Here is a 26,916-nt window from a genome sequence, read left to right as displayed (position 1 = left end):
GCTTATTGTTGTAAATGAATTGTGTGTATTCTTGGTTATGCCCATTCAGTATTCTTAATTGATAAAACATCAGGGAAAAGGTGTGGGTTGTCTCTGAGGACACATGTCTGATTATACTTTTTAATGGCATTTATTTGGGTTTCGTGCTTTCTCTGGTTATATATATATATATATATATATATATATATATATATATATATATATATATATATATATATATATATATATATATATATATATATATATATATATATATATATATGAAAGTGTTTCAGTGCCTAAGAGAAAACAATGTTCATTCTTGATCTCATAGAGTGCATTTGCTCTGCTTTCTCAAGCTGTACATTCCTCCATCCTCCCGTGGTTAAAGGTTCCTAAAGTAATTTGATTCATGACATACAGCTTATGTTTTATGGAAACTACTGCATATGATGCATTAATTCACAAGAAGCCATTGGGGATATTAATACAGTTTTTACAGTAGTCTGGAATGGCTGCACCTTGTTGTCAGGTGGTTGGTTTGGGCTCATGTAAAGATGTCGGCTGCTGTTTTTTGGTTTAGGTTTTGAGTGTTGGCAATGATAATATGTCAGAGAAACATGAACTCTGGGCAGATTTAGAAATGATTTACATGTGAAGCAGTTTCTGTCTTCCAATTTTACAAGTTTGGTCTAAATCATTGTAAGTGTTGTGCTGTGTTGAATGAAATAACCTGGATTTTCATGTCATGAGTTGTATGACTGTGTAATGTATTAAAGACAATGTATTTGTTCCTTGAGTTTTGTATATTTGTTCTTTGTTCCTCTGATGGAAAACTACATAAGTGTCCAAACAATCACCTGTTGTGCAGACTTGAAAAGACCAAATTGATTATGGTGGGCTGTGGTCACAAAGCATCACCTGAATCAGAAGAAAAGTTCAGGGACCAAAATGTTCACAAAAAAACGTGGTTCCTGATCCATTTTAGAGGATGTGATGTCCTGATGTTGTTTTTGTAATTTGTAAATATTTTTTGTATTTGAGTCCAATTATAAGATGGAACAATTTCAGATTGTTTCATTTTGACAGAAGGAGATTGGGTCCACATGTCAAAAATGTATTTGACTTCAGCATTGTCAGACATGTCAGTGTTCTGACACTGATATCAGATCATTTGTTTCATGACATACTGCAAATGATGTAAGTAAAAACTAGTGACCCTTATCATCTTCAGCACCACCATAAACAAGGGCTCTGGTAATCTAATGTATTTCCTTAAGAATAAAAGCATCTAAACGAGCTTTGTCAGATGAGAATAGCCACACCTCACCTTCCCGTCGCCAGAACGACCGCGCCTCTCTTTGGGTGCGTTCCGAAACGAATTTATTTTTAATTTTAGTACGCGCTGCAGCTGCTCTAACAAAGTACACAACTATATACATGCGAAGCGTTTGCAGAGCGCGTCCTGTCGGGAGGTTTCTGTGTGTCTGCTGACACCAGAGGGGCTGAAGGAGAGAGGGAGGAGAGCCTGACACAAGTTACATCACCAGGGTGTGGTGTTATTTGTTGGAAGTACTGGAGCGACGCGCTCATGTGTGCGCTCACGGTCACTTTCTTTTTAACCATGAACAATTAATTCACAAAGACTACCTGCATCTTTGAAGGTGGAACATTGTCTTGCATGCAGGGCCGTCCTCATGATGTCATACATGCTGAGGTCACACTAGAAGGAACAGATAAAAAGGAACGAGAAAATATTGTTTTGAGCAAATATTTAGTGGCACAGTTCGACAGTGAAAATGATGACTATCGTATATTTTCACACTTGATCTAACATTATTCATCCACTGGCGCGCTCGACAGCTTTGGCGCACATAAATTCAACCAGGACTTCGCTCGCTGCTGCAGCCAGCCCACATTCACAAGCCAGCCTATCACACGTTAGAAAGAAAACGCAACGCCAATCCTTTTAGGGATATTGGTTCAGGGAGGCGGGACAAGTACAGAACAAGAGCTATTAACTGTATGTGTACCAATGTATATGTATTACTGTCCCCTAGCGTCTCTGCCCAATCCTACGAACATGTACTATGCAGTATGTTTACGACTGGGATAAATGACTCTGTCATGACACGCCTTGAACTTTGACCTTCTTACTGGTACATCCATCGCAGCCTTGTACTATAACACTAAAATATGGCAGTCATTCTGTCAAAAAAGCTGTCGAATGGTAGTTTCTCGCTCGGCTTTGTTTATGTTTTCATGACACTAGTGTTGCGCACGACCGTATGTAATGGACATTTGGACATCCTGGTGTTTATGCGATACTGCATTTCACATACTTTGTATTGTGACATACTGAATATTTTTCTGGCGTACTGCATAGTATGGCCGCATGGGTATTGGAGATTAGATTGAAAACAGATAGTAAAAACATGCCTGACAGCCGCTGTATTGCATTTTTTTTATGTGAGATGATAAACCCCGCCAAAGCTTATGGTTTTATTTACTTCCGCAAAGAACTGAGGACAGCAAAGAAAGAGATGTGTAGCCGGACGACCTCCTGGTGCTCCCCCCCCCCCCTTCCATCAATTTCCCCACAGTAACATTAACCTGTAGCTGTGCTAAAAACAAACGCTTCAGGTCGGGCTTACAGTGTGATTTTCAGATTAAAGTGTTTACTGTGTTTGAAGCTAATCACAGAGCTTAAACACATTAAACAAATTAATGTCGATATAACATAATGGTGAAATAATTGTGAAGATATATAGAAAACAATATATTTGATAAAGAATAGTAACTTCAGCTGACCATATTGTTAACGTCGCATTTTTCCATGCTTTAATTTGGAAGGTAAATATCCTGGCTTCCGGGTACAGATCAGTCACAGCAACAGCACTGTACTCTGCAGCGGCTGGGCGACTCTATGTGTCTTTGCAAGTAGAAAAACAACGAAAACCAGTACTGCCAACGATTGTCAGGTAGTATGCAATAAAACAGTCATACATGTTGTTATTAAGTGTCTAATTATAAAAAGCTTCGTTAAGCTTTACACTATCAGTTGACAGCTGCCACAAGTAGCAGCGGGGCGTGATGACAACGTTCGCTGTTGACGATTAGCTTGACCCAAGTTAACGTTAGCAGCTATGTAGCTGTTAAATTAATAACCGAGTCGGCTCAAGCCGGAGATGAAATGTGTTAGATACACTGTGTAGAAAATCTTTAGTTATGTTCAAACGCAACGTTGTTGGAGGCTGAAGTTGCTAGCAGTGTTAGCAAACAACGAGGTTTATCGAGCAAATGTTTTGACCAAAGCTGTTACTGCACGTATTAGCTAACGCATTTAATTTGCCTCGGCACAGTGCAGTAAGTTACAGTGGATTTGCCTCGTTGCCTTCCAGGTGTGGAGATGATGGAGGAGAATGAGGAGCAGTCACATGGCCAACAGGCAGACTTGAGTTTGAAGAAGGGGAACTACGAGGAGGAGGAGGAGGAGGAGGGGAGCTTCAGGTTGGACTCTGCTCTGCAATCATTGTTGTGTCTGCGTTTGTCGATACTTCTTTGGTGTTACACGACGAATACATTCATTGGATGTCAGCACCCTTCATTCCACAAATATCTCTAGTTGATTGCAGGACTAGTGTACCATTGTGGTATTTAGTGGTAAGCCAGGTATTACCAGTTTTAAAGATATGATCAAGCAGTATTATTTTGTTATTCTGTAACCAAGAAGCAGTAGCCCCCCATCGGACTCATCAGAGAGTGTGTAACAACTACTGCACAGTGAGTAGACTTGGAAGAGGAGTGCTGATGTCTAATGACCTTTGTTTTTATGTGTGGCTGATGCATGGTAAGGGGATTACATGCAATGTACAACTACTGAATGGTTGTGTTGTCACAACCATGAAGTGTTGGGCTTGCTGCTCAGAAAAGTGAGGCCATGTGGCAAACAACAACTTCTGTGTTTTATCACTTAAAGGCCCAGGTGTGTAACATTTAAGGGATTTATGAGGATCTATTGGCAGAAATGCCATCCATCCAAACATTATCTGAAACCACTTATCTTATTGAGGGTCACTGGGGGCTGGAGTCGATCTCAGCTGACACTGGGCAACAGCGGGGCACACCCTGGATAAGTCACCAGTTATTCACAGGGCTCAGTATGGGCTTTAAATTTATAATCATGTTTTCATTAATGCACAGTATATGATGTAAAACTAAGAGTCCATGTGTTTTTGTACACTTGTACACTTACTATATCTTACTTTTGTCCTTTATATCTACAGAGGGCTCTAGGTTGAGACTGTTGCACATTCACCCTTAAATCTGTGTGACAACATTTTCATTGATTGCACAGATGTGCCTGAAATTTTACAGATAAAAACTTTTTAAAAAAATATGGGCAGTTGTTTATGACCAAACATTAACAACATTAGCATGTTTTCTGTAGATTAGATTGTACATTGTACAGCAAAAATTGACGTTAATTTATTCATTAGAGTTTTGTCAAGCATCGTTGCTCTTGGGGTGGAGGTGGTGAGGACCGACCTACTGCCTCCCAAACCCAAAGTTCCCCTGGCTTATTTGAAAACATGTAATTTCTTTTCCCTGTAAAGCAGAGTGACTGTTTTTGTAGTCAGACCAACAATCTGTGTCAGTAGAACTGTAAAGAAGCCCCATAATACAGTGAGAAGGATGGTGTTACGATTAAAGACTCCGGTATCTGTTCTGAACACAGTTTATATTTCATTAAAAAAATAAATAAATAAAAGTAAGCCTGAAAATGTGTATAATTTGACCTCTATAATAAAAATTTGGGGATGAGTAGTCTTCTAACTCTTCATGTAGGTGCTTTCCCCTGGTACCAGAACCACAAGACTTTTGTGAAAGCATAATTATCTTCCTCATTTAGGGTTGATTGTGCTCCAAGACTAAATACATAGCAATGTTTGCCAGTCTAGAAATCAGACTGCGTTTTGCCAGGTGGATTATCTTGCTCAACAATACATACCTAATGCGGATTTGAAGAAAATAAACAATGAGTTGCAAAGGGAAAGAGTTTTTATGTTCATGCGTTCAAGTTGGTTACTCAATTTTTTAATAGGCCTACTGTTGAAACATTTTACAATGAGATTATACCTAGTTTTTGGTACACAAAGAGGATTTGTAGACAAATTAAGCAATTCCCTAATCGCTCACTCCAAGTCTGAGGCACCCACATCCTTGAGCTTGGACTTCTATTATTTCACTCAGAAGTTTGATTCAAGAGAATCAATCAAATCATTGGGCTGCAAGTCCCACCAGTCAACTTTGTTTTCGTTTAGAAAATACTTAGTGTGTTCTTATTTTGCACCACAACGCTGAGGATTTGAAGAAGACAGCAGACTTGGGCTTGCTGCAATCAACTTTTTTAGCCAGAATGGATGAAATCAGTCGGATTTTCGGCACCATAGGGCGTGAACGCTCTGATAGCTATTCCACACAGTCGACTGGCAGCAAACTGTTGCTGCGCCATCGGCTCAACCAGCTGATGACCTGCGTGGATGACTTGGACCCCAAAACGGAGCTGCATGAGAAAATGATCAAGACCCTGGATAATGCCTTCCTCGTCTGTGGCAAGAGAGCCAACAAGCCAAAAAAGGACAGTTTCAGGTGGAGAACAGATGTCACCTGTACAGGAATCATATTTCTTACCTCCTCGTTTTCCTTTTGCTTTTCTCTTTAACCTGCTTCATTTTTTTCCCTCTGGGTTCAATTACCTGCCCTAACACTGGCCATCCAAAGACACTCTTGATTCTTGCTAGTTAACACCATCCAGTCAAATGTACAATGTATATCTTGGAATATCTGTCATACATTTTACAGTCGCAGTTGGACACAGAAAACATGGCATTATGGCTGCTGTGAGTTTGGGTGAATGGATGACTGCTCTCATTATGTGTAGACTGTAGCAGCCTGACCTGCATGTGCTCGAAGCACTGTGACTTTACAGTGGTCTGTTTTGCATTTTGCCACACTGGTTGAATCATGTTCTTTGACTGTAAAGCCCAAAGTACAGTTTTGTTTTATTTTGTGCCACAGTGCAGCTTGACTTTTTTCAGTCTCCTGTATCCTGTATATTTTAATGATACAATGTCATACACAATAGCTTGTTCAGGTGAAAACATTGTCTATCTATTATTGACAGAATATGTATGTTTTTGCTGCAAAAATGACTATTTTTCCACCCTCCGTTCCCCAGGCTTCACGTAGTGACGTGGAATGTGGCCACAGCTGATCCTCCAGATGATGTGACCTCACTCCTCCATCTTAACTCCCCAAAGAGTCCAGACGTCTATGTCATTGGGTAGGTGTTGCGGGTAATATGAAATGATTGGTAGGGTCAGCAACTAATGATCATTTTCATTATCAAGGCTTCAGATTATATTCACAATTGATTGTTAAATGGCAAACAGTCTGAAGCTAGACTCTTCATTAATGACAAAGAAAAGCAACAAATCTTAATATTAAATAGAATAAAAGGAGCAAATGTTTTCTTTATTGATAAGTTAATTAATTAAATCATTATCGACTGATTTAATTTTGATCTACAAGGGTCAAAGTTTACACACTCGATTTGACTTGCTAGATGTGTGAAGTGAAAAAAAAACCTAATTTGATTTAACAAAGTCAGAATATATATCTCTATTTTTGTCCTTTTACTTTTGTGAGGTTAAATTTTGTTCTCAGATAGGAAGGATCTCCAATTGTTAATTTTGTTCACAATATGAGCACAGTGGGGAGGGTGACACTGGCTGAAGTCAGTCAGGAACTTGGATTTGTCACACTATTTATATGATACCCAAGGTATTTGCTTTTGGCTCGCAGCCCACCATTACATTTCTCAAATGGAAAATGTTTGGGCACCCCTGAATACATAATTTTTTGTACCACTGCATGGTGATTATGACTGTGTGTGTGTGTGTGTGTGTGTGTGTGTGTGTGTGTGTGTGTGTTAGTTTGCAGGAAGTGTATGCGGGTCCATTGAGATTTGTTTCAGACACCGTATTTGATGACCGATGGAGTCGTCTGTTCATGTCCACCTTGGCACCTAGGAAATACATTAAGGTGAAAATCTTCTCAAAACACATGCATGCATTATAGGGGAATACGGCTGGGCAATATTGTGTCGTTACTGTGACATGAGCGTATACTGTATATGTCCTCTTAGGTTTAGATGTTGTTATATTGTGATATAGCATAAGTGTTGTCAATAAATCCAGATTAATGATGATTATTTATCAAACATCTCATTGTGTCAATATTGAGAGTACCAGTAGTAATCACCCCTACAATATTGTCGCAATACCAATGTCGAGGAATTGGTCAAAATTTCGTGACAGTTGTTTTTGTCTCCTCGTCTCAGCATTTATGAAGTGTGTGTGTGTGTACGTGTGTGTGTTCAGGTGTCGTCTATCAGACTGCAGGGTCTGCTGCTGCTCCTCTTCTCCAAACTAGATCATGTCCCCTTCATCAGAGACATCCAGGCCACGTACACGCGCACGGGCATGTTCGGTTACTGGGTGAGACATGCATATTAAAAGACATCTACACTGATTTAACATTAAAGTTCAATAACACTGTTGAACGTGGTCATTTTCAAATGTTCCAACCAACGCTGACTCAAGTGACATCATTTGAGGCAATTTATTATAATTGACACTCAACTCCATCTGAAGCCAGAAGGCTTTATACTATGAATACTACGACTACTTCTTTTTCACATATGCAGTAAAACTTCCCACCAGCTGTGAACACACTTAAACATGTAAAAATGAAGCAGCTGCTCCTTGAAGAGGACGTGGAATAAAAGATGTATTAGGTGATCAAAAACATGTCCTATTTGCTGCGTCGGTTTTGTGAACTAAACTACAGAAGCAGAAGTTATTATATGACATCTTGCTTTTTTTCCCTAAATGCCAAAAACGCTCATTACATAAGTCGTCATCAGTCATTAACTTTTGTGTCTCAGTTGTCAAAGCTTATGTTCTTCCCTTAAAGAGCATAAAAACTAAACGGATGGTACAGAGTAGTCCAACAGATCGTGTGACTCCTCATTCACTTCTATCTTTCTGTTTGTCTCTCAGGGTAACAAAGGCGGTGTGTCTATCCGTCTGTCTTTCTATGGCCACACACTCTGTTTCCTCAACTGTCATTTGGCTGCTCACATGAAATACGCCTCAGAGAGAGTGGATGAGTTTGAGTACATAATGGACACGCAGACCTTTGAGTGCAAAAAGGCTCCAACAATTGTTGACCACAGGTGAGTGGATATGCCACAAACAGACATCTATTCACCCAAACAGATGTTTTTAAAAATATGACTGATCTTAAAGGTGCTAAAGCAGTGTTGTATCTGCTGCAGGTCAGTTTGTATACATGTCTAAAATCTCTATATTTTCTTTAATATATATGCTTTTTTATTCTTTTTTTTTTTCTTTACATTTTTCAACCGCTTTCTCTTGCGGTCCTTCCTCCCTCCTTTGTCCCCGTAATGGTCCAGGCTGGTGTTCTGGTTTGGAGATCTCAACTTCAGAATAGAGGACCACGGCATGCACTTTGTCCGCTCCTGTATCAACGATCAGAAGTACAACCTGCTGTGGAGCAAAGACCAGGTCTGACACAGATTCAGTCAGATGTTTGCAGCATAATTAACAAGGGCTGTCCTGGGTCCCAGACACACGCTTGAATCATTTGTTGATGAGCAACAAGAATAATATTTAGGAGGTCATGAATTGTCTTTGTGTTGTGATTCCCAGCTGACCATCATGAAGAAGAAAGAACAGATCCTACAGGAATTTGACGAAGGGCCTCTGGACTTTCAGCCCACATACAAGTTTGACTTAAACTCTGATACTTATGACAGCAGGTAAGTTCTTCCAAGTAACATAAAGGCAATCATCATCCGCATGCTCAGTCCCAGTTAATCATAATCATACTTTTTAAATCACTTTGTAAATTTTAGTACTTGCCACTTAAAATTTTAATTTGAATATATTATATTTCCACCTCTCTTCGACTTCACAGGGTCTACAGGACATGGCTTGGCTTTTAGTAAGAGTTCAAAGCAGTTTGTGTCCACACTTCCCTTAATATCTCATGTCATCCCCTGGTTTAACCTAGCTGCACTTAGCTATGTGTATCCATGCTACTTTTAACATGATGAAAAGTGATCTTCATGTGTAACAGGCTGCATGTTACACAAACAAGCAGATGGGACTGTCGGTCTATTTCAGACAAATGTCGGAGTGTCTCTGCAAAGAAAAGACTGAAATGCTTGTTGATTTTACAGAATGTTGTTTGAGCTAGCTCAGTACTGCTACTATTAAAGGTCCCCTGTGGAGTTTTTGATCGCTTTTGACTGCTAGGTTTTTGTCAATTTTTGTATCATTTATGCGTGCCTGATGAGATGTGAACTCCACACTACGGTTTCATGGACTTCTAGCTAGCAAATATTAATGTAAACAATGCAGAATTTGAAATACTTCACCATGTTTTATGAGGAAGGAAAGACATTCAGAACATTTGTTTAAACATTGTGTTCTCAAAAAACACTCCACAGGGCACCTTTAAATGACAATATTCCACTAGTCCATATAAACCCACAATTAACCTACAGTGTGTAATACCATCCTACTGCTTCACAGCTTGTTTATATACAAGGCAGTATGTAAACCTCTCTGGGTCCCAGATCATTTGCTATATATAGTAACTGCTAACATGCATGGCCTGAAATAGATGTTTTGCTAATACAGGCTGCGGAATAGTTCAATATTTGTCTATTGGATTCTAACCAGATTTTACCCTGCTGGATATTACAGCTACAGCATGATCTGTAAAAATATGCAATGAAGTTTTTACTTCATTTCAAAAATGACAATTTACACTGTTTTCTGAATGTTTGGTGGAAAGGTAGTCACTATTAAACGTGGGGGGAAGAAAATGGGAAGTTTTTAAATGAACTATTATTTTTAGTTGTTTCAACCCTCCAAAGTCAGTGTAGGCCTTGAGAAATACCCACATCTCGAATCTGATCATGAATGAGTGAAAGGTTGAGGGTAAAAAAACTAGAGGGGCAGCCGGAGACTCGGTATCAAAGGCTTAATATCCTTCCCAACATAATACCACAGTGTGTTTATGTCAGACTTGGCATCTCGGCACTCGGCCCTTTGCTGTATAATATAAACAGTGCTTTAATTATGTAATACAGTTTAATACATACAATACACTGTAATCTCAAAATGTGTAGTGAAGTAAAACATAAAAGTAAATACATCAGAGTCATGTGATTGAAAGCTGTCATTCCTGCAGAACCACATTAGATTAAATTTGAATGTTATGATGAAATACAACCATCTGTTTGATTGCATTCCACAAAATAGCAGCTTATGCAATGGAATGTAATACGTTTATCTTTACCTGAACAAACAGACCTAAACTTTCTAGCAGATGCATATACAGGTGTACTAAGGCTCATAACACTTACACTTACAATTTGACAAGGCTACTTTAAAACATATATTGTAGCTTGTTTTGTGTCAGTGTCATGTAACTTAACATATTCCCCCCCCACACTATTTAATTCATTCATTCATCCATCCCAGTCATCTACCTCCCCCCATCCTTGTTTCTATTAAAGAGTTGAATCAGTGTGCTAATTGAAGCCTGCCTCTCTGCTCTCTGTTCGTCCATCACTTGCAACCACCTGTCCAGTGGTAAGAAGCGTAAACCTGCCTGGACTGACAGGATCCTGTGGCGGCTCCGGCCCAAAGCTTCGCTCCCTGACGAGCAAGATGGAAATGGGGCAGGACTGGATGTGAAGCAACTCAAGCAGCTGGAGGAGGATGAGGAGTACCCGCTGAAGATCAGGCAGGACTCATACACCAGCATCATGGAGTACGGCATCAGCGACCACAAGCCTGTCGTCAGCATCTTCACGCTGGAGGTGAGAATCTGGTTCAACACTAAGTGCTCTACACAATGTAGTTATATAATATGCGTCGGTCACTTTTGTTGACTGATCTCTCTCACACACCCTTATCCTCCTTTCTGACAGTCATGCCATTGATTGGATTATATATTTATTGGAGAGTTGAACAATGCTTGTTTTGTGAAGAGAACAAATCCTGTTAAATCCAACAGTGGGTTGATTGTACCAACGAGTATTGTTAGTGTGTCCAAAGCCTGATATATCTTTGCTCTGTGCAGTGGAGCGCCATTGTTGTCCAAAAAACCCCCAAAACGATTAAATAGACTTGAGTGAGTCACACTGTGGGGACATGTTCCTTCATGAACACACACTGTGCAGTTTATTTTGACTCAATCTCCAACAAACACCTGTACTGCAACGCCCATCAGTTGAGAAAGTAACTGAGCCTTTTATAAAAGTGAAAGTAAATATGACTTGATTCATGTCTTTAATGAGAACAAATGCGATGGTCTGGCATCGCACCTCTGTGGACAGTTTAAAAAAATGATCCAAATCAATACATCAGAACCAGAGATTCTGCAGTCCAGGAAATATAAAAGTAGGTTTGATGTAAACAGTATCCATTTCATAGTTTGTCCACCAGAGGGCACTGACAGTTTGATTTCTCAACTGTAAATAAGTTTGTATTAACACATCAGATAGGGTGATAATCTCCATTGTCTCTGCTAAAGTCCTTAGACTAGCCCAGTTTTGACTTTTTTTGACTGAGCTTTTGGCAATGTCACACCCTCAATAAGTGAGTGATCATAACTGATAAAAAAAACTGTTACCAAACTTCACAAGATTTAATTTTAACGAATGAATGATTTGTCTGTTAAATATCTCTAAAGATCTGCCATTTACAGATTAATTTTTATATAATTTTCCTTCAAAAGGCAGGATGATTTATAATCTGAAATGTATTCTTCTGTCCGTCTAGCTGAGGAAAATGTACACGACTCCTCTGGTGCGTCTGCAGCCGGAGGGAGACTGGAGCGCAGACATTGATTCCATGGTTCTCTACAGCCCTCTGCAGCCCTTCCCTTCCAGTACATGGGACTGGATCGGACTCTACAAGGTTGGCCATACAGCTGTTTACCACTGGCAAATTAATTGTGAGAATTTCGCATGACAGTCTTTAATGTGTGTCTGAAAATCAGGTGGGATTCACCAGTGTGTCGGACTACATCACCTACACGTGGGTGAAAGATGATGAAGTGGCCTTCAATGAAGAAGTCATACAGGTAGTAACTCAGTGCACCAGTGAGTTAGATGTCTAGAGTGAGACATTATCTGTTGACAGATAAGGATCACAGATTAAATGTGTTGTGTGTCTGTGTTTGCAGGTGTATGTTGGTAAAGAGGAAATCCCTGTGCGGGGAGGAGAATGTGTGCTGTGCTACTACAGCAGCACTCTGCAGTGCATCATTGGAATCAGTGAACCATTCAAGGTAGGGAATAAGCACATACTCTATATCAATACATTTATTTCCCCCTTAATCCTATTTAACAACTGGAACCTGACTGAATTTGTGAGTTCCTCTGCGTGCCATTAAGCAGCAGTGTGACTGGCTGCTCTCTCTTTTAGGTCCATGAGTCCAAGGTGGCCATAGAGGAAGGCTTTGTGCACGAGCAGATCAATGGACTTGACAAAACCACAGCGAGTGAAGCCCTGTGGAACTGATCTGTTAGCGCTCACAGATGGTGGGATGAAATAGAAATGCATCTGTTTGGGCCTGGTCTGCCTGAACCAGAACAAGGTGCTGTCATTTCATGCTGTTACACACTCCCACTGACCTCTCTAATGCTACCAGTGTGGCTGCTACCTACTTACACCTATGTGGTCAGAACTCTGGTACACATTCTCTCTTCCCGTGTTAACAAGAGGTTAGTTACAGAAAGCAGAAACTATGAGCCATTCTTCATCATCAACTGAGAGTGAGTTTCCTCAGGATGGAAACTCAAATTGGCTTTACATAGCAAATCAAATAAAATGGCAAACTTAGTATATTGTGTATGAGACAAAATCTAATGAAATTTGGTTTATGAATAATTAATGGGATGTTACAGGTTAGGTGTATTGATGAAAAAGAAGGTGAAGTATGTTGTAGGCCTGCCACTTTGTCTGATTAGTTGAGGAAAGGAAGTTCTCTGTTTGAGGTCTACTTTATGAATGAAAATAGTTGCTGTTTGATCTGTTTTAATTCTGAAATTATTGAAGGAAATCTGCTGGAATACTGAATATTTGAAGTTTGCCTTGTTTGGAAGAGTGAAAACCTCCCAGTCTATCTTCACCTGACTGCTAAAATTATGAAAAGGGAACTGCAAAACTTTACCTCTATTTTACATAGAGGAGTTATTTAGCAAATCAGCATTCACAGATTGCTTTGTGAATATAAGAATGGTAGCCCTGATGCCTGTCTGTGGATATAGACAACTGATTTGCTCATGGCAGAGCCAGTATGATGCAGGAGAAGGAGCTCACACAGGAAATGCCTTCATTCATAGTTTATATTTATCCATATTTCCCATATGTTTATTTTGGTCTTATTCAAAGCTTTAAAACAAACATGTACTCCTTGTCCATTGTTTGAGGGATGATCAGAGATGATCAAAATGTTAGGAGGCAACAGTCGAGTTTAAGTCTGCAGTACCGCTGAACTAGGGATGGATTCCAGACTTGGTACATTAAAGGTTACTGCCCGATTTGCTTCGTTAGTACCAAGTAACAATTCACATTAAATCAGTCTGTGGCAAAATTTGGTACCTGACTGTGCATCTTCACAGTGATGTTAAAGAGATAGAGAAGCAGAGGTAGATGTCTCCCCAAAACTCAACCACTGACCGCGTCTGACATTCCATACTAGCATGTTGTTTAGTTAATTAAAACAATGTGTTTACGAGTATGTCCCAAGCATTGGTATGAAACCAGCAGTGCGTGAACTGCATTTCTTCTAGTCACAAAATGATCTAACGTAACAAGTACTCAGCCCACTAGTGAGAGTGAGGGTTAGCATTGTTAGTGCTTTAAAATTATTTTCACAAACAGTTTTGATTCACATTACATAAAATGATGCGTGTGCTTACAGGCATATACAGTATTAAATGCTTTGGAAACTTAATTATAACTGCTGACCTCACATTATGAACTCAGTCTGCTGCTGTAGCTTCAACACTGAGCCACTACAGGAAGCTCAAGGGGTCAAAATGCAAATGAAAAATTCTTATAGGTTTAAAATTCCATCTATTCAGTCTGTTCTTATAGCGCTAGGTTGAGGAACAGGAACAGCTAACTAGTATTTACTTTTAGTATTTTATTTTACAGATTTATATGCAGTGCAGTAAGATGCTAGATTACATTACAGAGTCTTTATTGTCCCAGTCACAAAACGTCACAGCAGCCTCACGTTTCATGTACGTGACATCTCAAGAATACCGAAAGGGAATTTCTTCGAGTATGGTACATAGGTCCAGTTGGACTTGATGAGCTCATTACATTTCGGAGGTCATTTTATGGTGATAAAGTCTTGTGTGGACAATATTTCAAGAATGCATCGAGGGATTTGAGTCCAATTTAGCACAAACCTACGCCTGGACTCAAGGGTGAACTGATTACATTTTGGTCACTGCTTATTTTAAAAAACAAATATACAGAAATACAAAATGATTAGTTTATTTGCATCAGCCATAAGAAGCGGTTAATTATCCATGATTTGTTTCAAATTACAAAAAATAGAAGAGAAAAAAAAAAATCTATATTGTGCATCCTGTTCTTTATCACATATAATCTGCTGGCCCTTTGAGCTGCGAGTGACCTGAGCATCGTCAGTGACGACACCAGAGAATAACACGTTAGTGTGAAGTAGTTTTAGGAGAAATGTTCTGCACATTTTCTGCCAATTTTTTAGACTGCTTAAAATTGGCCCAATCATAGGTAGTTGGAGTGGTATTTTGCGTGTTGGTCCTACAGACGTGGAATAGCACACTAAAAGTTTTAAGGCAGAAATAAAGAAAAAATTGAATTGTATTCCTTTAATAACGGATGACAGAAGATGATCACACTCTATCCTTCTTTTCCATTTTCTTATCTAAAAATATGTATTATTGAATAAAAGTAATATTTTATTAAGAAATATTCCAAGAATTGATGAGAATCTTAACCTGCATTGTTGTGAAAGCTTTGCTGTAGTATATAATATGAATCTGTTCATGGTTTTAAGTGTTTTGTATGTTACTGATCATATTCACAGAATATATTTCACCTTGTTGTGAGTGGACTGCTGTAAGAAGATGTTACAGTTTTTCTCCTCATGGTATTTTAATGAACTTCAGTTGTTCCTGGAGACTTGAAAATATATTAGCTATGAAATAGAACTTTTAGTTTTTTGCAGAGCACGCTACCTGTGGCTCATTTTCAGCTTGTTTTCTCATTAGCTCACCTGCACCTTGCAATATTAATCATTCCCTTTTAATGTTGATTGTTATATTACAGCTAAAAGGAGAACACAAAGATATGTTGCACTGTAAGTTGTTCAGTATTTATAGATTGTCATGTTGTCATTATTAGTGTGTTCTGAGAGAGAATATGAATATTTAGTTACTGTTTGTAAAGTATGGATTTAGCAAGTGCCTTTAAAATGCTTGTTGCTTTTCATTTAGTGTACTTTACAATGCTGCTCAGTTTTGATATAATATTTATCATTAATTCATTCATCAGATATATAGACAACATTACGTGGCATGACTTTCAATGGCCTCTACTTGTTCTTCTTGATTTTAAAAAGTACTGTTCTATTGGCCTGCTGGAATCATTTTTATCTGCCAGTTTATGTCATGTCATGTTTTTTTTTAACTAAAAAAGTGACTTATTTTCTCAAACAGCAATGAAATATTGTCCTGTACTGTAACACAACACCACAGATTTATAGCCTGGCAAATGCAATTATTGAATAAATCTCAGTTCAGTCAGTGTGTGTTTTGTTGATTGTGAGTTGTGATCTAATGATGTTTTTAATTAGTCATGACAAGCAGGTTCCATAGCTAGGATTTTACAAATATTCATATTATTTCACAGGAAGTTTTTTTACTTTCTATCTAATGAAAACAAATGAAAACAATGTTGTTACATTTCTCTTCTGTTCTGACATTCTGTAAACAGCAAACCTGCTCTGTCAGTCCAGATTTGATCTACAGCTGCAACTTCCACACACTGAACTTTTGTGAAGTAAAACTGTGCTGTGGTCAGCAGAGGGAGCTCTGTATCTTTATCACCAGTTGAGACTCACTCACCTGTCTGCAGGTGACAGCTGAGATCATTTTTAGACCATCAGGTTGTTGAAATGTGACTGAAGGACATGAAGATGTTCACATGTTGTGTTTCATCTGTGATATTTGATTTAAATGTGACGTCTGACTCAGTTTGTCACACATTACTTGAGTATTTCAGGACATCAGAGTCACACATGAAGATGTTTGACCTGATTGATTCACAACTCCTGAATAAAAGTGAACCCCAACTTGTTTATTGAACCTCTGAATGTTTTGTTGAATGTAGAGGCTGCTTTAGGTCATTCTTTAAGTTTTTATCTTCAGTGTTGTTCTTACATCGATCTCTATACCTCTACTGTGTGGTGTTGAGTTTGCTGCTGTCTGGTTACAGCTGGACTTTATTCTGTTTGGAGTGAAACAGCAGCTTCATCAGAAACTTGAGTCTCCCTCATGTCAACACAACAGGTTCCCAGTGGACCAATTCAACTTCCGATTCAAACATTCAGAGTTTGTTTGGCTTTTAAACTTCTGTACACAAACAGATGAGGATGTTAAAAGTTAGAAAAATCGAAATCTTAACACAAAAGACATATTTTGACAAACTGCGATCGTCCGTAACCACAATCCCTCAGAGATCCTCCAGTCACAGTCATTACACAGTGAAGTCACAGAACAGGTTTATTTTCAATTACTGGAAATCAACAAGAGTCACATTTCATAAGCAGCTCTGTCAGCTGCAGACTCTCACACCCAGTGTGTGAGAAGGAGCCACCACAGATCCTTCATCCCCACAGCCGTCACACTGTTTCACTCAAGCACTGCCTGAACAATCACTTTCCACTCACTTTGTCTTTTGTAAATATCTTATTTTGTCTATTTATTTTTTTTATCACCTTAATGCGTATTTGTCTGATTCTTTTTCCTGCACATCTTGAGCTGTTGTAACAAGTGAGCCGGGATGATGGTGCTGAAAGCAGAGCTGAAGTCCACAAACAGGTTCTGGAGGAGGTAGTCATCGCTGGTGCTGAGTCATTATGTTCTCAAGTAGTCTGTCCTTATGTCTAATTAAGATGTTGATCACACTGTCCTTCTCAGCTTACTGATCTGTAACATTTCTTGAGTCCCAACTGGAGTCTGAGGCAGAATCCTTCTTCATCACACAGACGGTGAACAAATAAAAGATAAAGAAAAACTATTGCTGCTGCTGCTGCCAGTCCCAGTCCACAGTAGAGGACGACCCTTCCTCGTCTTGCTGTGTTGTCTCTCCCAGGTGTGTCTGTGTTGTCTCTCTCAGGTTTGGGTCCATCTCTCGCTGCTGTAAAGAGACCAAACAACAGAAGAGCTGAAGTTGTGACATATTTTTCAGAGACTGTGAGAATGAAGTGAAGGATTGTGGTCGTCCTCAGTACTTTTCTTCAGGTGCTTATTGATCCAAAAAAGCTGCTGAATTGAACGTGTTAATAAAATTCTACTGACTTCTACTCAACCAACTTACCAGAGACGTTGAGCTGACATTCACCAAAGTCCACACCATAGTTTGTCCTCACATCACACAGGTACCGGCCTGAGTCCTCAGTCCTGAGTCTGGACACATGAAGTCTGAGTCGTCCGTCTCTGAGGACGTCTTTGTCCCACTGGACTCGTCCTACAAACTGTTGATCCCGAGACTCTGGGACCTCAAGACCTCCACATAGTTCAAACAGGACTGAGGCTCTGTGGGCAGTGCTCATCTCACAGAAAATAAAAATGGAGTTGGGGGAAGTGTCAGCTGTGGTTGTGAACGTCCATTCCAGTGAGATGCTGTGGTTCTCCTCCGCCTGATAGGACATCTGTGTCACATTCACTACAAATGTTCCTGTTGAGGAGACACAGAGGGAAAGTGAGGAGCAGACACACTGACAGCTTTAACATGGCAGCCTTTAAACTCCATCTACATGTTTCTGTGGACTGTTTAGTGACGTCTCAGAGCTGCAGAGGCTCATCAACATCAACTGTTTGCTCACATGTGGGCGACTTTAACTGATTGAGTGAATCACAGTGTAATAAAGTGAAGCTGTAAACTAACCACAGACACAGTTGAGGCTGATGAGCAGCAGGATCCTGCAGATCATCTTCTCCCTGTGAGAGGACACAGAGGTGAAGAGTCTTGTGATCACAGTTCAGTCCTCACATGAACCTCAACTAACATCTGCAGTCAAAACTAGTTTGTTGAGGATTGAACTTTACTAAATGTGCAGCAGAGTGAAAGACAAACATGTTGAAATCCAGCAGCTGCTAGTGAAGTTCAGAGGAGACAAAACAGAGTGAAAAAAACAAGACTCCATCCCAATCTACATTCACATCACTGTCACACAGGACACCAGGAGCTCACAGCTGACGGTCTGACTACATACTGATGAATGAATGTGTTTAAACTGTGTAGATGAAGGTGGAGGTAAATATCAACACCAACTCTGTTTAGTTTTATCAATAAAATCTTCGCACAGACAAGATTTATACAAGTGGAAATTATGTTTCTGGTAGAATCTTCCTCATACAGCTGACTGATTCATCTGACTCCAACAAACATGATTACTTACAGAGATGTTTGCTCAGTCAAAGGTGCACATCGCCAAATGTCGCTCCTGCTCCTTTGCCTATCCTTTTGTTCAACTCTGCGTAGTATTCCAGATACTTCAAGTTACTGGAAACCATCTGATACTTTGGTATATATATGTTGAGATGAAGGCGGGGCTTGACCGTTCACACTAGTTAATACTTAACCGATGTGTCCTGTTCTAGTGCCACGTTTAGTAAGATAAATATTTCTACTCATCAAGACTTCTCCAGCCATAAATGGTATTGATAATCCTTTAAAGAGGGCGCATACATATTTAACCGACCTGACTAACTCTGGTTCTGGTTCAAAGTTTCCATGTCAGTTTCAGGTTGAAAACTCAGCTATTTATGCTGTTTGCTCTCCAGCTTCCTCTCGTATGTCTCGACATGTGTTGGAAGCATCAGAATTAAAACATAAAGACAACTGCAGGTTTGTCTCAGTGCATGATGGGATTCTTTATATTTAAATATAACGTAATGTAACTAGATGATCTGATTTGTCGTCACCACTATAACGATTGCTGAATTGAAAAGAAGGCCCAGGTAGTTTTTGACAAAGAGTAATCATCAGTCATCACAATCTCAGAGATCCTCCAGTCACCGTCATGTTACACAGTAAAGCAAAAATATATAATATGAAAATCATATAAGAGCTCACAGCTGACGGTCTGACTACATACTGATGAATCAATGTGTTTAACTGTGTAGATGAAGGTGGAGGAACAGATGGAAACGGAGTCTGATCAGGTTCATCAATAAAATATTATTACACTCGTCCACCACCATACAGCTGACTGGTCATGCATTTTCAACAACCTCAATTTACACTTACAGTGTAATTTGTGCTTAGTCATGGACTGATAGATATCTGGACTCAGTCCCACCCTTCAACAGGTAAGGCCAAAGTTTTACTGCAACACACCACCTTCATCTTTATCAGCATTCACTATGTCGTCATAGTTATATACCAGATAAGCCACAGCCAGTTCTTCCCCTCAAACCTGCACCTTCGTTATTGACCTGGCTGGTCTGATTGGGTGATCGTGTTCTGGTTCAAAGTTTCAGCTGTTTATGCTGTTTGCTCTCCAGATTCCTCTCGTATACCTCAACATGTGTTTGAAGCATCACAATTAAAACATGAAGACAGCTCTCTTCTCTCCACAGAACACAATGCATGATGGGAAACACTCGACTTGTCTACTACTGGAAAGAAGTTTGCTCTGAAGTTGACATGTAACTAGAGGATTTTACTTGACATAGCAATTTTTTTTTCTTTTCTTTTCTTGTTGAACTTGACCAACTTCGTGACTTTCCCCCACGGATTTGAGGACTCAGCTGGGTGCTGCTCCTGTTCTTCTCCTCTGCTGACATGGAGCATGGAGCGGGCTCGGGGCGCCCTCTGCTGGTCACAGTTCTGCAGGGTCACAGATGGAGGTGAACTGTAAACTCTGAGCAAACCATCCATGACGCGAGAGATCATTGATGGAAAGCAGGTTAAAGACAGTGAGAGCTGAAACACTAGAAGTGTCCCAGTAATGAATCAGAGTTGTTCAGTGGGTTAGTGGAGCTGTCTGTGATGAATCACATAGAAAATGCAACTAACAAAGTGTTCTGTGCTATTTTAATACATAGCTGGCAAAAGGTGTGAAAAACTGATATTTTTCAGCCTCATATGATAGACAAAGTTCATAAATTTTAAATAATCACATGATATTCAGCCTAGTTTTTGGGATGTTGGACGTCTTACAACTGACGGGCATCGCTACAATACCATGCCTCTCCTAATGTTCTGTTTATAATGTGTACATGCTGTAAATAAATCTATATTTGTATTAGAAATGTTGTTTTGTCTGTTCTGTGTGTATATGTGTTAGGATCTCAAAGGCCCAGAGAGAAATAGAGTGGACATGACAGTGTCCTGATTACAGTTAGAACAGAACAGTGTATAACTATGTTCCCCATCCTGCCCAAGTTAAATCAAATATTTTTGATTTTTCTGTATTATTATTATTATTATTATTATTATTATTATTATTATTATTGTTATTATTATTATTATTATTATTATTATTATTATTATTATTATTATTATTATTATCATCATCATTATTATTACTGTTATTATTATTATTATTATTATTATTACTATCATCATCATCATTATTATTATTATTATTATTATTATTATCATAATAATAATAATAATAATAATAATAATAATAATAATAATAATAATTATAATTATAAACGTCTCCGAATAAAAAACGTATATCATCTTAAGGTTAGGCTCGGTATTGAACAGTCCAAAGGAGAGAAGAAAAAAAAAGATGACGCGTGCCATTCGTTGCCATAGTGACCGTTTGTTTTGTTGCACTTTTAATGGCGCAGGAGGCAGAAGACTCTCAGAACGTCAGAAGTAACCAGCTAACTACATTTGGGAGTATACAACTGCACAGAGGAAGGTTTGTTCAGAAACTACCTTTTATTTTGCTGTCATGTATATTGGGTAACTATAACTAAAGTGAGGAACAACACGGTCATAATTCTTCTTTCTGACAATAGTTTGCTGGCTAACGTTTACAGCTAACGCTAGCTAAAAGAAGTTAACATAGGGCTAACGTTAATGTGTTATTGTCACATTTCTGTTAATAATTGTGAACACGAAGTCGCACACACGAGTTTGTAGGAATTCAAGTACCACTGTTTTATCCAACATAACTTCCTTCTCGATTAAAATAATGTAAAACGGACACCAGCAATACCACTTATAAACCAAATACAAATTCACAATATGACTGAAATGTCGTTATTGACACCAAAAGTTTGACATATATTGTCCATTTGTAATGGCACTAAATAACTTTTAACACAACTTCTTCCATTCAATACATAGATGTGTCAAAGTGTTCTTACTTCTTTCTGATATTTCTTGCAGTAATAATCAGTGTGTGTTCAGTAAAACCTATTGTCATTTAGACATTTCCTCTGGAATTTTCAGTACTCTTTCCAATCCTATCAGTGACAGACCACCACTGGAGAACAATGTCTGTCCCAGATCGCATTCCCCGCAAAGGTGGTGGACCCAATCTAGCTGGCATTGAGGTAATGCGGAACCACTCTGAACTCTTCAGAGCAGAATGCTTGAGGCTGATTTCTGAGACCAACAAAGCATGCAAACGCATGCAAAATCAGGATAGCAATCAGCTAGGTGAGTAGGAGAATAATAAATCAGCTCTCTGTGCTTAACACCAAGGACAATGTTGTTAGCAGCGTTTGTTTCCTTCTGCCATTCAGGTCAGCGGGTAAAAGACATCCAGTTTCTGAGGAAGGAGTTGGAGCTGAAGTTGGAGGAGGTTATTGTGGAGATTGATGACCTCATTGCATTGAAGAGCAGAGTGGTGAAAGCCCTTGAAGCCAGCAAAGAGGTGCTGAGAGTCACCGTTGTCTGTCTGGAGGAGAGGTTAGGCTGGAAAGTGACAGCGAAAAGAGAATCTTGAACATACAAACTTCCCTCGCTACTCACACTTATTTATCTGCATTTTTGATTGGGCCACAATTGTTAATGTTGAGTTATTCTTTCTGTCAAGTCCCAGCTTTCAACAGCACTATTTTTTAAAATAATACTTATGCAAAAACAAATAAACAATACAAAATGCTATGTCTGAGAAAGACTGCAATTATCTATTATACATCACTATATCTATGTAACTGATGAAGAAAAAGAAACACTTAAGAGGCAAAAGGCAGAAATTATGTATTTCTTCACTGCATTGTGGTGTCAGTTTCATAGAATTTCACAAGTGAAATGAAAAATTGACAAAAAGTTGTATAGAGTCGTATCTTAGTGTCTCTTTTACCAACACTGAATGCAACTTGGCCATGACTTTCTGTGCCATCATTCTAATGTAAAATGGTTAGAAACCTGCAAACGGCCGAACTGCACAAAGCAATACAGTCCTGGCATTAAAATGATTAAAGGAAGGATACAACTATCGCTCACTGAGTTCTTTTTTAATCTGTGTAAATCAGGTTGACACAATATCAGAGTTATCAAATATCAAATACTCTAATGTCAGGGGAATCTGTTTTGAGTTCTTGTCTTATTTAAACACAGTATCAACATCTGGCTCCAGTGGTGATATGAGATATATCCCTTTCCCTTGCAATACGCTATATGATGTGCTCTTTTTGTCGTCTGGCCTGCAGAATGAAACGTCCCCAGTCTGAGAGGCTGCATGATGAGGTGGACACAGAGCTGCTGAAGGAGAGAGAGCTTATTGAGGGAGTGGCTTCCGTCCTGCAGCGTGTCATAGAGCAGATCATTGAACAAATTCGGTAAGGGAGATGGACAAGGTTAGATTATTATTACATACAGTTAATAAAAGCAGGCCTTTTGGAGTTTTTTATATGTGAAATCGAATCATTGCATATAGTTGCCAGGAGGAAACATGTTGTTTTGTGCTCCAGATTAAACCGATCCGGCAAGTATCACCTGGAGCATGATCTGAAGGAGAAATTTGAGGCCCAGTGCATCGACAACTCCTGTGCCTTAATGACCATTTGTTCTATTGACAACCTGCAGAAGTCCAAAAACATCAATGCTGCTATGCCGAGGTGAACTGTCATGCTCCATAACAACAGGAAATTCATATAATGTCATTGAAAATTAAACATTTTGGATGATCTGAAATTATTGCCAGTGTACACCTAGAAGAGGTCTGTCATACTCCTCAATATTTCTACATAGATCTGGGATGTCTGGAAATGTGCCAGGTCCTCATAAGCTATTTCATACCTTCCTCTCTCAGCCTGTCAGTGACTCCAAAGCAGTGGGAGAACATCTCAGACATTCACATGGCCAAAGTGGAGCAGCAGAAGACCAACTCTCTGTCCCTACGGGCCCTGGTGGAGTCTCTCCTCGAGCAGACGGCTGCTGACATGCAGAAGCAGCTCCAGGCCACAACAGAAGCCTTTCAGCATAATGTCCAGGAGATCAAGTCTGCCAAGAGCCAGATGGAGGATCAGCTGACCACGGTAGAGCAGATGATTTTATGCTTGGCAGAGAGAGAGGGGAGACAGAGTCAGGCAGTGGGGGACAGATGTCACAATAAATATGAGAGAGAGGAGATTTGTTTAAATTATCACATCAGTATTGAGACTGTATGAAAATGTGGGTATTAGTTTGCCATTTATGATCCTTTAATGACAGGATGGTCAGGTGGGTAAGGATTTGATTGACTTTTTTTTTCTTGATTTTTTAAAAGTCATTCTCTGCACTTAAAACACGATGCAATAGTCAAGCCCCAGCAAAAAGATCACATTATATCCACGACTGAGTAACAGGATAATAGTAAATGCTGAAACATGGTATACCAGTTAAACAAGTAGAGAGATGTCGTAACATTAATGCCAGTTACACAGACATTTCTTTCTAATGTTTGCAAACAGTTTACTGAATTAAGCAAAGGTGCATGTTATGAATGAGCCATATTCTGTCTACAGAGTATCTGACTTCATATCTATATTTAAGTGGGACAGCCCAAACAAAGACTGAACAATGCTGAAAGGATTGTTACACCCAAATGCCTGAAAAACCATATTCTTATTTACTCATAGTTGTATTTTATATAATCATGCTATTTCCATCGGCACTAATTCTTCTGTAGAATGAAATTTGACGACAGTCAGTTGCAGTTTTTGGATTATTTTACAAAGAAACCTTCATAACATAAAAACAAACACATCAGTTTAAAAGTTCATCAGCCTGGGACACATCCTTTAACTGGCAATGCATTCTCTGAGCTCATATTTATATTTGTACAACAATTTTTATGCTGATATTCTTACTAATTTTCATTAATACAGACTCACCCTGATGTGACACCTCTGTCTTCTTTAGATTACATCTGAGATAGCTGGCCAACAGAGAATCAGAGAGGATCTCCAAGTGGCTACCACAGAGAACGAGCACTGTCTGAGTTTGGCACAGGCCCGACTGGATGTGCGTCGCCACAGACCTGCCAAAGAGCAGTGCCACGATCCAGCACAGTCCCAGCTCCTCGTTGAGGTCCAGCAGCTCACAGCTCAAATCAGCAAGTAAGGCCAGGACACACTCGCCTCTGATGTGAAGAGATGTACTCAAAAGGGATACAGCGAAATGTAATAATGCTTTTGTGGACACACAACGGTTGCCAGATTCTAAGGCTACAATATACAGTCATGGTCAAAGGTTTATATGCAAATATATATGTCATGGCTGTCTTGAGTTCCAATGATTTCTACCACTCTCATTTTTCTGTGATGGAGTGAGTAGAAAACATACATACCAAAAAACACTGATGAACTTTGGTTCAATAATGAATTTATTATAGGTCCTCTGAATTTGTAACCAATTAATTAATATTCTATTCTAGTCTATTCTAATTTGGAAATAATGCTCCTCCTTGATTATTCCATTTATCACCAGACCCCCTGGCAGAAAATCAGCCACACAACGTGACAGGCCTCATATTCTCTGACCCAAACATATGTTTTCCTCCAGAAGGTTTTTTCTTTGTCCTCATGATCAGCTGCAAACTTCAACTGAGCTTTAGGGTGCCATGTCTGGAGCAAAGCAGTCTCTCAGTTAATGTTGATACAAAACCTGCTTAATTGCGGACACATCTGTCCTCCAGCAGTTTGTAATTCATTGCGGACTTGCTTTTTGATGGTTTTTGGTTGACTCTTGACTGTTCTGATCAGTTTTCTCTGAGCAGCAGGTGATAGTTTGTGTTTTCTTCCAGATCATGGCAGTGACACACATGTGCCATGCTTTTTATACTTTTAAACAATTGATCTTGGGTACTGTAACTGCTTTCTAATGGCTCCAAGTTGCTTTCCTGCCTGAATGTTTTTTGTTATCAAGGAGTATGTGTTCGACTCATTCCATCACAGGAAAATGAAACTTCATTGGAACTCAAGACTGCCATAATATACTATACATGTTCTTTACGAGAGCATGTAATCTTTTGACTTTTCGACTGTAGATATAAGAATTTAAAAATTATGATGATGGAAATGATCATGCAAGAATGTAAGAAAGGTTTTCTAATAGAAACATCATCATCATCATCATTATTATTATAAACTGTATTAAAACAGAAGGTACCTTCCATGTTGTTAATGGGAAGTTTGGGTGGCTAGCATAGACTGATGATCCAGTTTGTTTCCTGTTGACTGACGCATCATGTGACATCATTATCTCTGTTCTGCCAGACTGCGTGAGGCAGTGGCACAGTCAGAGATGGAGCAGAGGGCTCTGGTTCGCTGCCAGCTGGAGCTTCAGGAAAACATCGAGGTCAAGGCCAGCGCTCTCTACATTGATGAGGTCATCTGTTCCCAGCACAGGGAGACCACTATCATACATAACTTCTGAGCCGTCATCAACAATAAAGATCTACTTTTACATAGTATGTCTTTTAAAATACCGTTCTGTAAAATGGATTACAAAATATATGTATGAGTCTAGTTTCACTTTCATATGGTCTTAGCATGGTTTCCTTTGTTTTTCCTCTTTTTGTTTTCTGATCATTGATCTGTAATGGTAATGGTAACTGGCTTCATGCCATTTTGTTTTTTTGTGTCTGATCTCATTTTAAAATAACTGTAACACATTTTGATTAAAGAATGAGGTGTGGCAGACTTTTCTCTTTTTATTTTGTGAATGAATCAGATTAATAAAATATCTCCACATTTCCCTCCATAATTTATAATGTAGCAAAGTTGCAACCAGTAAAAAAAGACGATAAGGGCAGAGTTGCACCAGCTATTGTATTCACTAAGTGGAGATTTGGACTGCTGGCAGAAGGAGGTTTTCAGGCCCGGGACAGGGGGACCTGGGGAGAAATGCTGATTTTATGCACCACACAAACTAATTTAGCTGTTAACTATAAGTCACTTGATAACTGCCAGGTTAAACATTTTAAACCCTGCCCCCCCCCCCCCCCCCCCGTGGATTTAACTAGGCAAACGGGTAACGGCTGATTAATTTGTTTCAGCTGGCAACAAGTTATTTAACCCAAACT

General features: G+C 39.2%; 3 protein-coding genes and 1 long non-coding RNA gene across 5 annotated transcripts; 2 read left to right on the top strand and 2 right to left on the bottom strand.

The window, feature by feature from the left end:
- Positions 1-2,832: 2,832 nt before the first annotated feature.
- Positions 2,833-15,955, top strand: inpp5ka (inositol polyphosphate-5-phosphatase Ka). The gene is made up of 13 exons (XM_037075782.1): positions 2,833-2,960; positions 3,381-3,489; positions 6,221-6,325; positions 6,978-7,086; positions 7,425-7,541; positions 8,106-8,281; positions 8,522-8,633; positions 8,778-8,887; positions 10,732-10,963; positions 11,928-12,065; positions 12,148-12,231; positions 12,334-12,438; positions 12,576-15,955. Exons 2-13 carry the CDS (start codon positions 3,389-3,391, stop codon positions 12,669-12,671), a joined length of 1,485 nt encoding a protein of 494 aa, XP_036931677.1. The 5' UTR covers positions 2,833-2,960; positions 3,381-3,388; the 3' UTR covers positions 12,672-15,955.
- On the bottom strand, positions 15,829-20,878 carry LOC119006744. Its single transcript, XM_037075794.1, has 4 exons — positions 20,155-20,878; positions 18,321-18,373; positions 17,751-18,110; positions 15,829-17,570 (listed from the first exon to the last, which is right to left on the bottom strand). Exons 1-4 carry the CDS (start codon positions 20,331-20,333, stop codon positions 17,347-17,349), a joined length of 816 nt encoding a protein of 271 aa, XP_036931689.1. The 5' UTR covers positions 20,334-20,878; the 3' UTR covers positions 15,829-17,346.
- A 268-nt stretch (positions 20,879-21,146) lies between these two features.
- Positions 21,147-26,533, top strand: tekt1 (tektin 1). 2 transcript variants are annotated; one of them, XM_037081226.1, is made up of 8 exons: positions 21,147-21,315; positions 21,852-22,061; positions 22,148-22,313; positions 23,060-23,188; positions 23,321-23,467; positions 23,662-23,887; positions 24,753-24,949; positions 26,108-26,533. In XM_037081226.1, exons 2-8 carry the CDS (start codon positions 21,896-21,898, stop codon positions 26,265-26,267), a joined length of 1,191 nt encoding a protein of 396 aa, XP_036937121.1. In that variant the 5' UTR covers positions 21,147-21,315; positions 21,852-21,895; the 3' UTR covers positions 26,268-26,533. The 2 variants fall into 2 exon arrangements, with proteins under 2 accessions (XP_036937121.1, XP_036937116.1); XM_037081221.1 differs by having other exon boundaries at positions 21,148-21,315; positions 21,873-22,061.
- Positions 23,773-26,139, bottom strand: LOC119009725. Its single transcript, XR_005071811.1, has 3 exons — positions 26,001-26,139; positions 24,725-24,972; positions 23,773-23,907 (listed from the first exon to the last, which is right to left on the bottom strand). It is a non-coding gene; the product is annotated as an uncharacterized LOC119009725 (long non-coding RNA).
- Positions 26,534-26,916: the final 383 nt, after the last annotated feature.

Source organism: Acanthopagrus latus, chromosome 2 (assembly GCF_904848185.1).
Source record: "Acanthopagrus latus isolate v.2019 chromosome 2, fAcaLat1.1, whole genome shotgun sequence".
In the NCBI taxonomy this organism is placed as follows: Eukaryota; Metazoa; Chordata; class Actinopteri; order Spariformes; family Sparidae; genus Acanthopagrus; species Acanthopagrus latus.
This window is presented reverse-complemented; position numbering and strand designations above follow the sequence as displayed.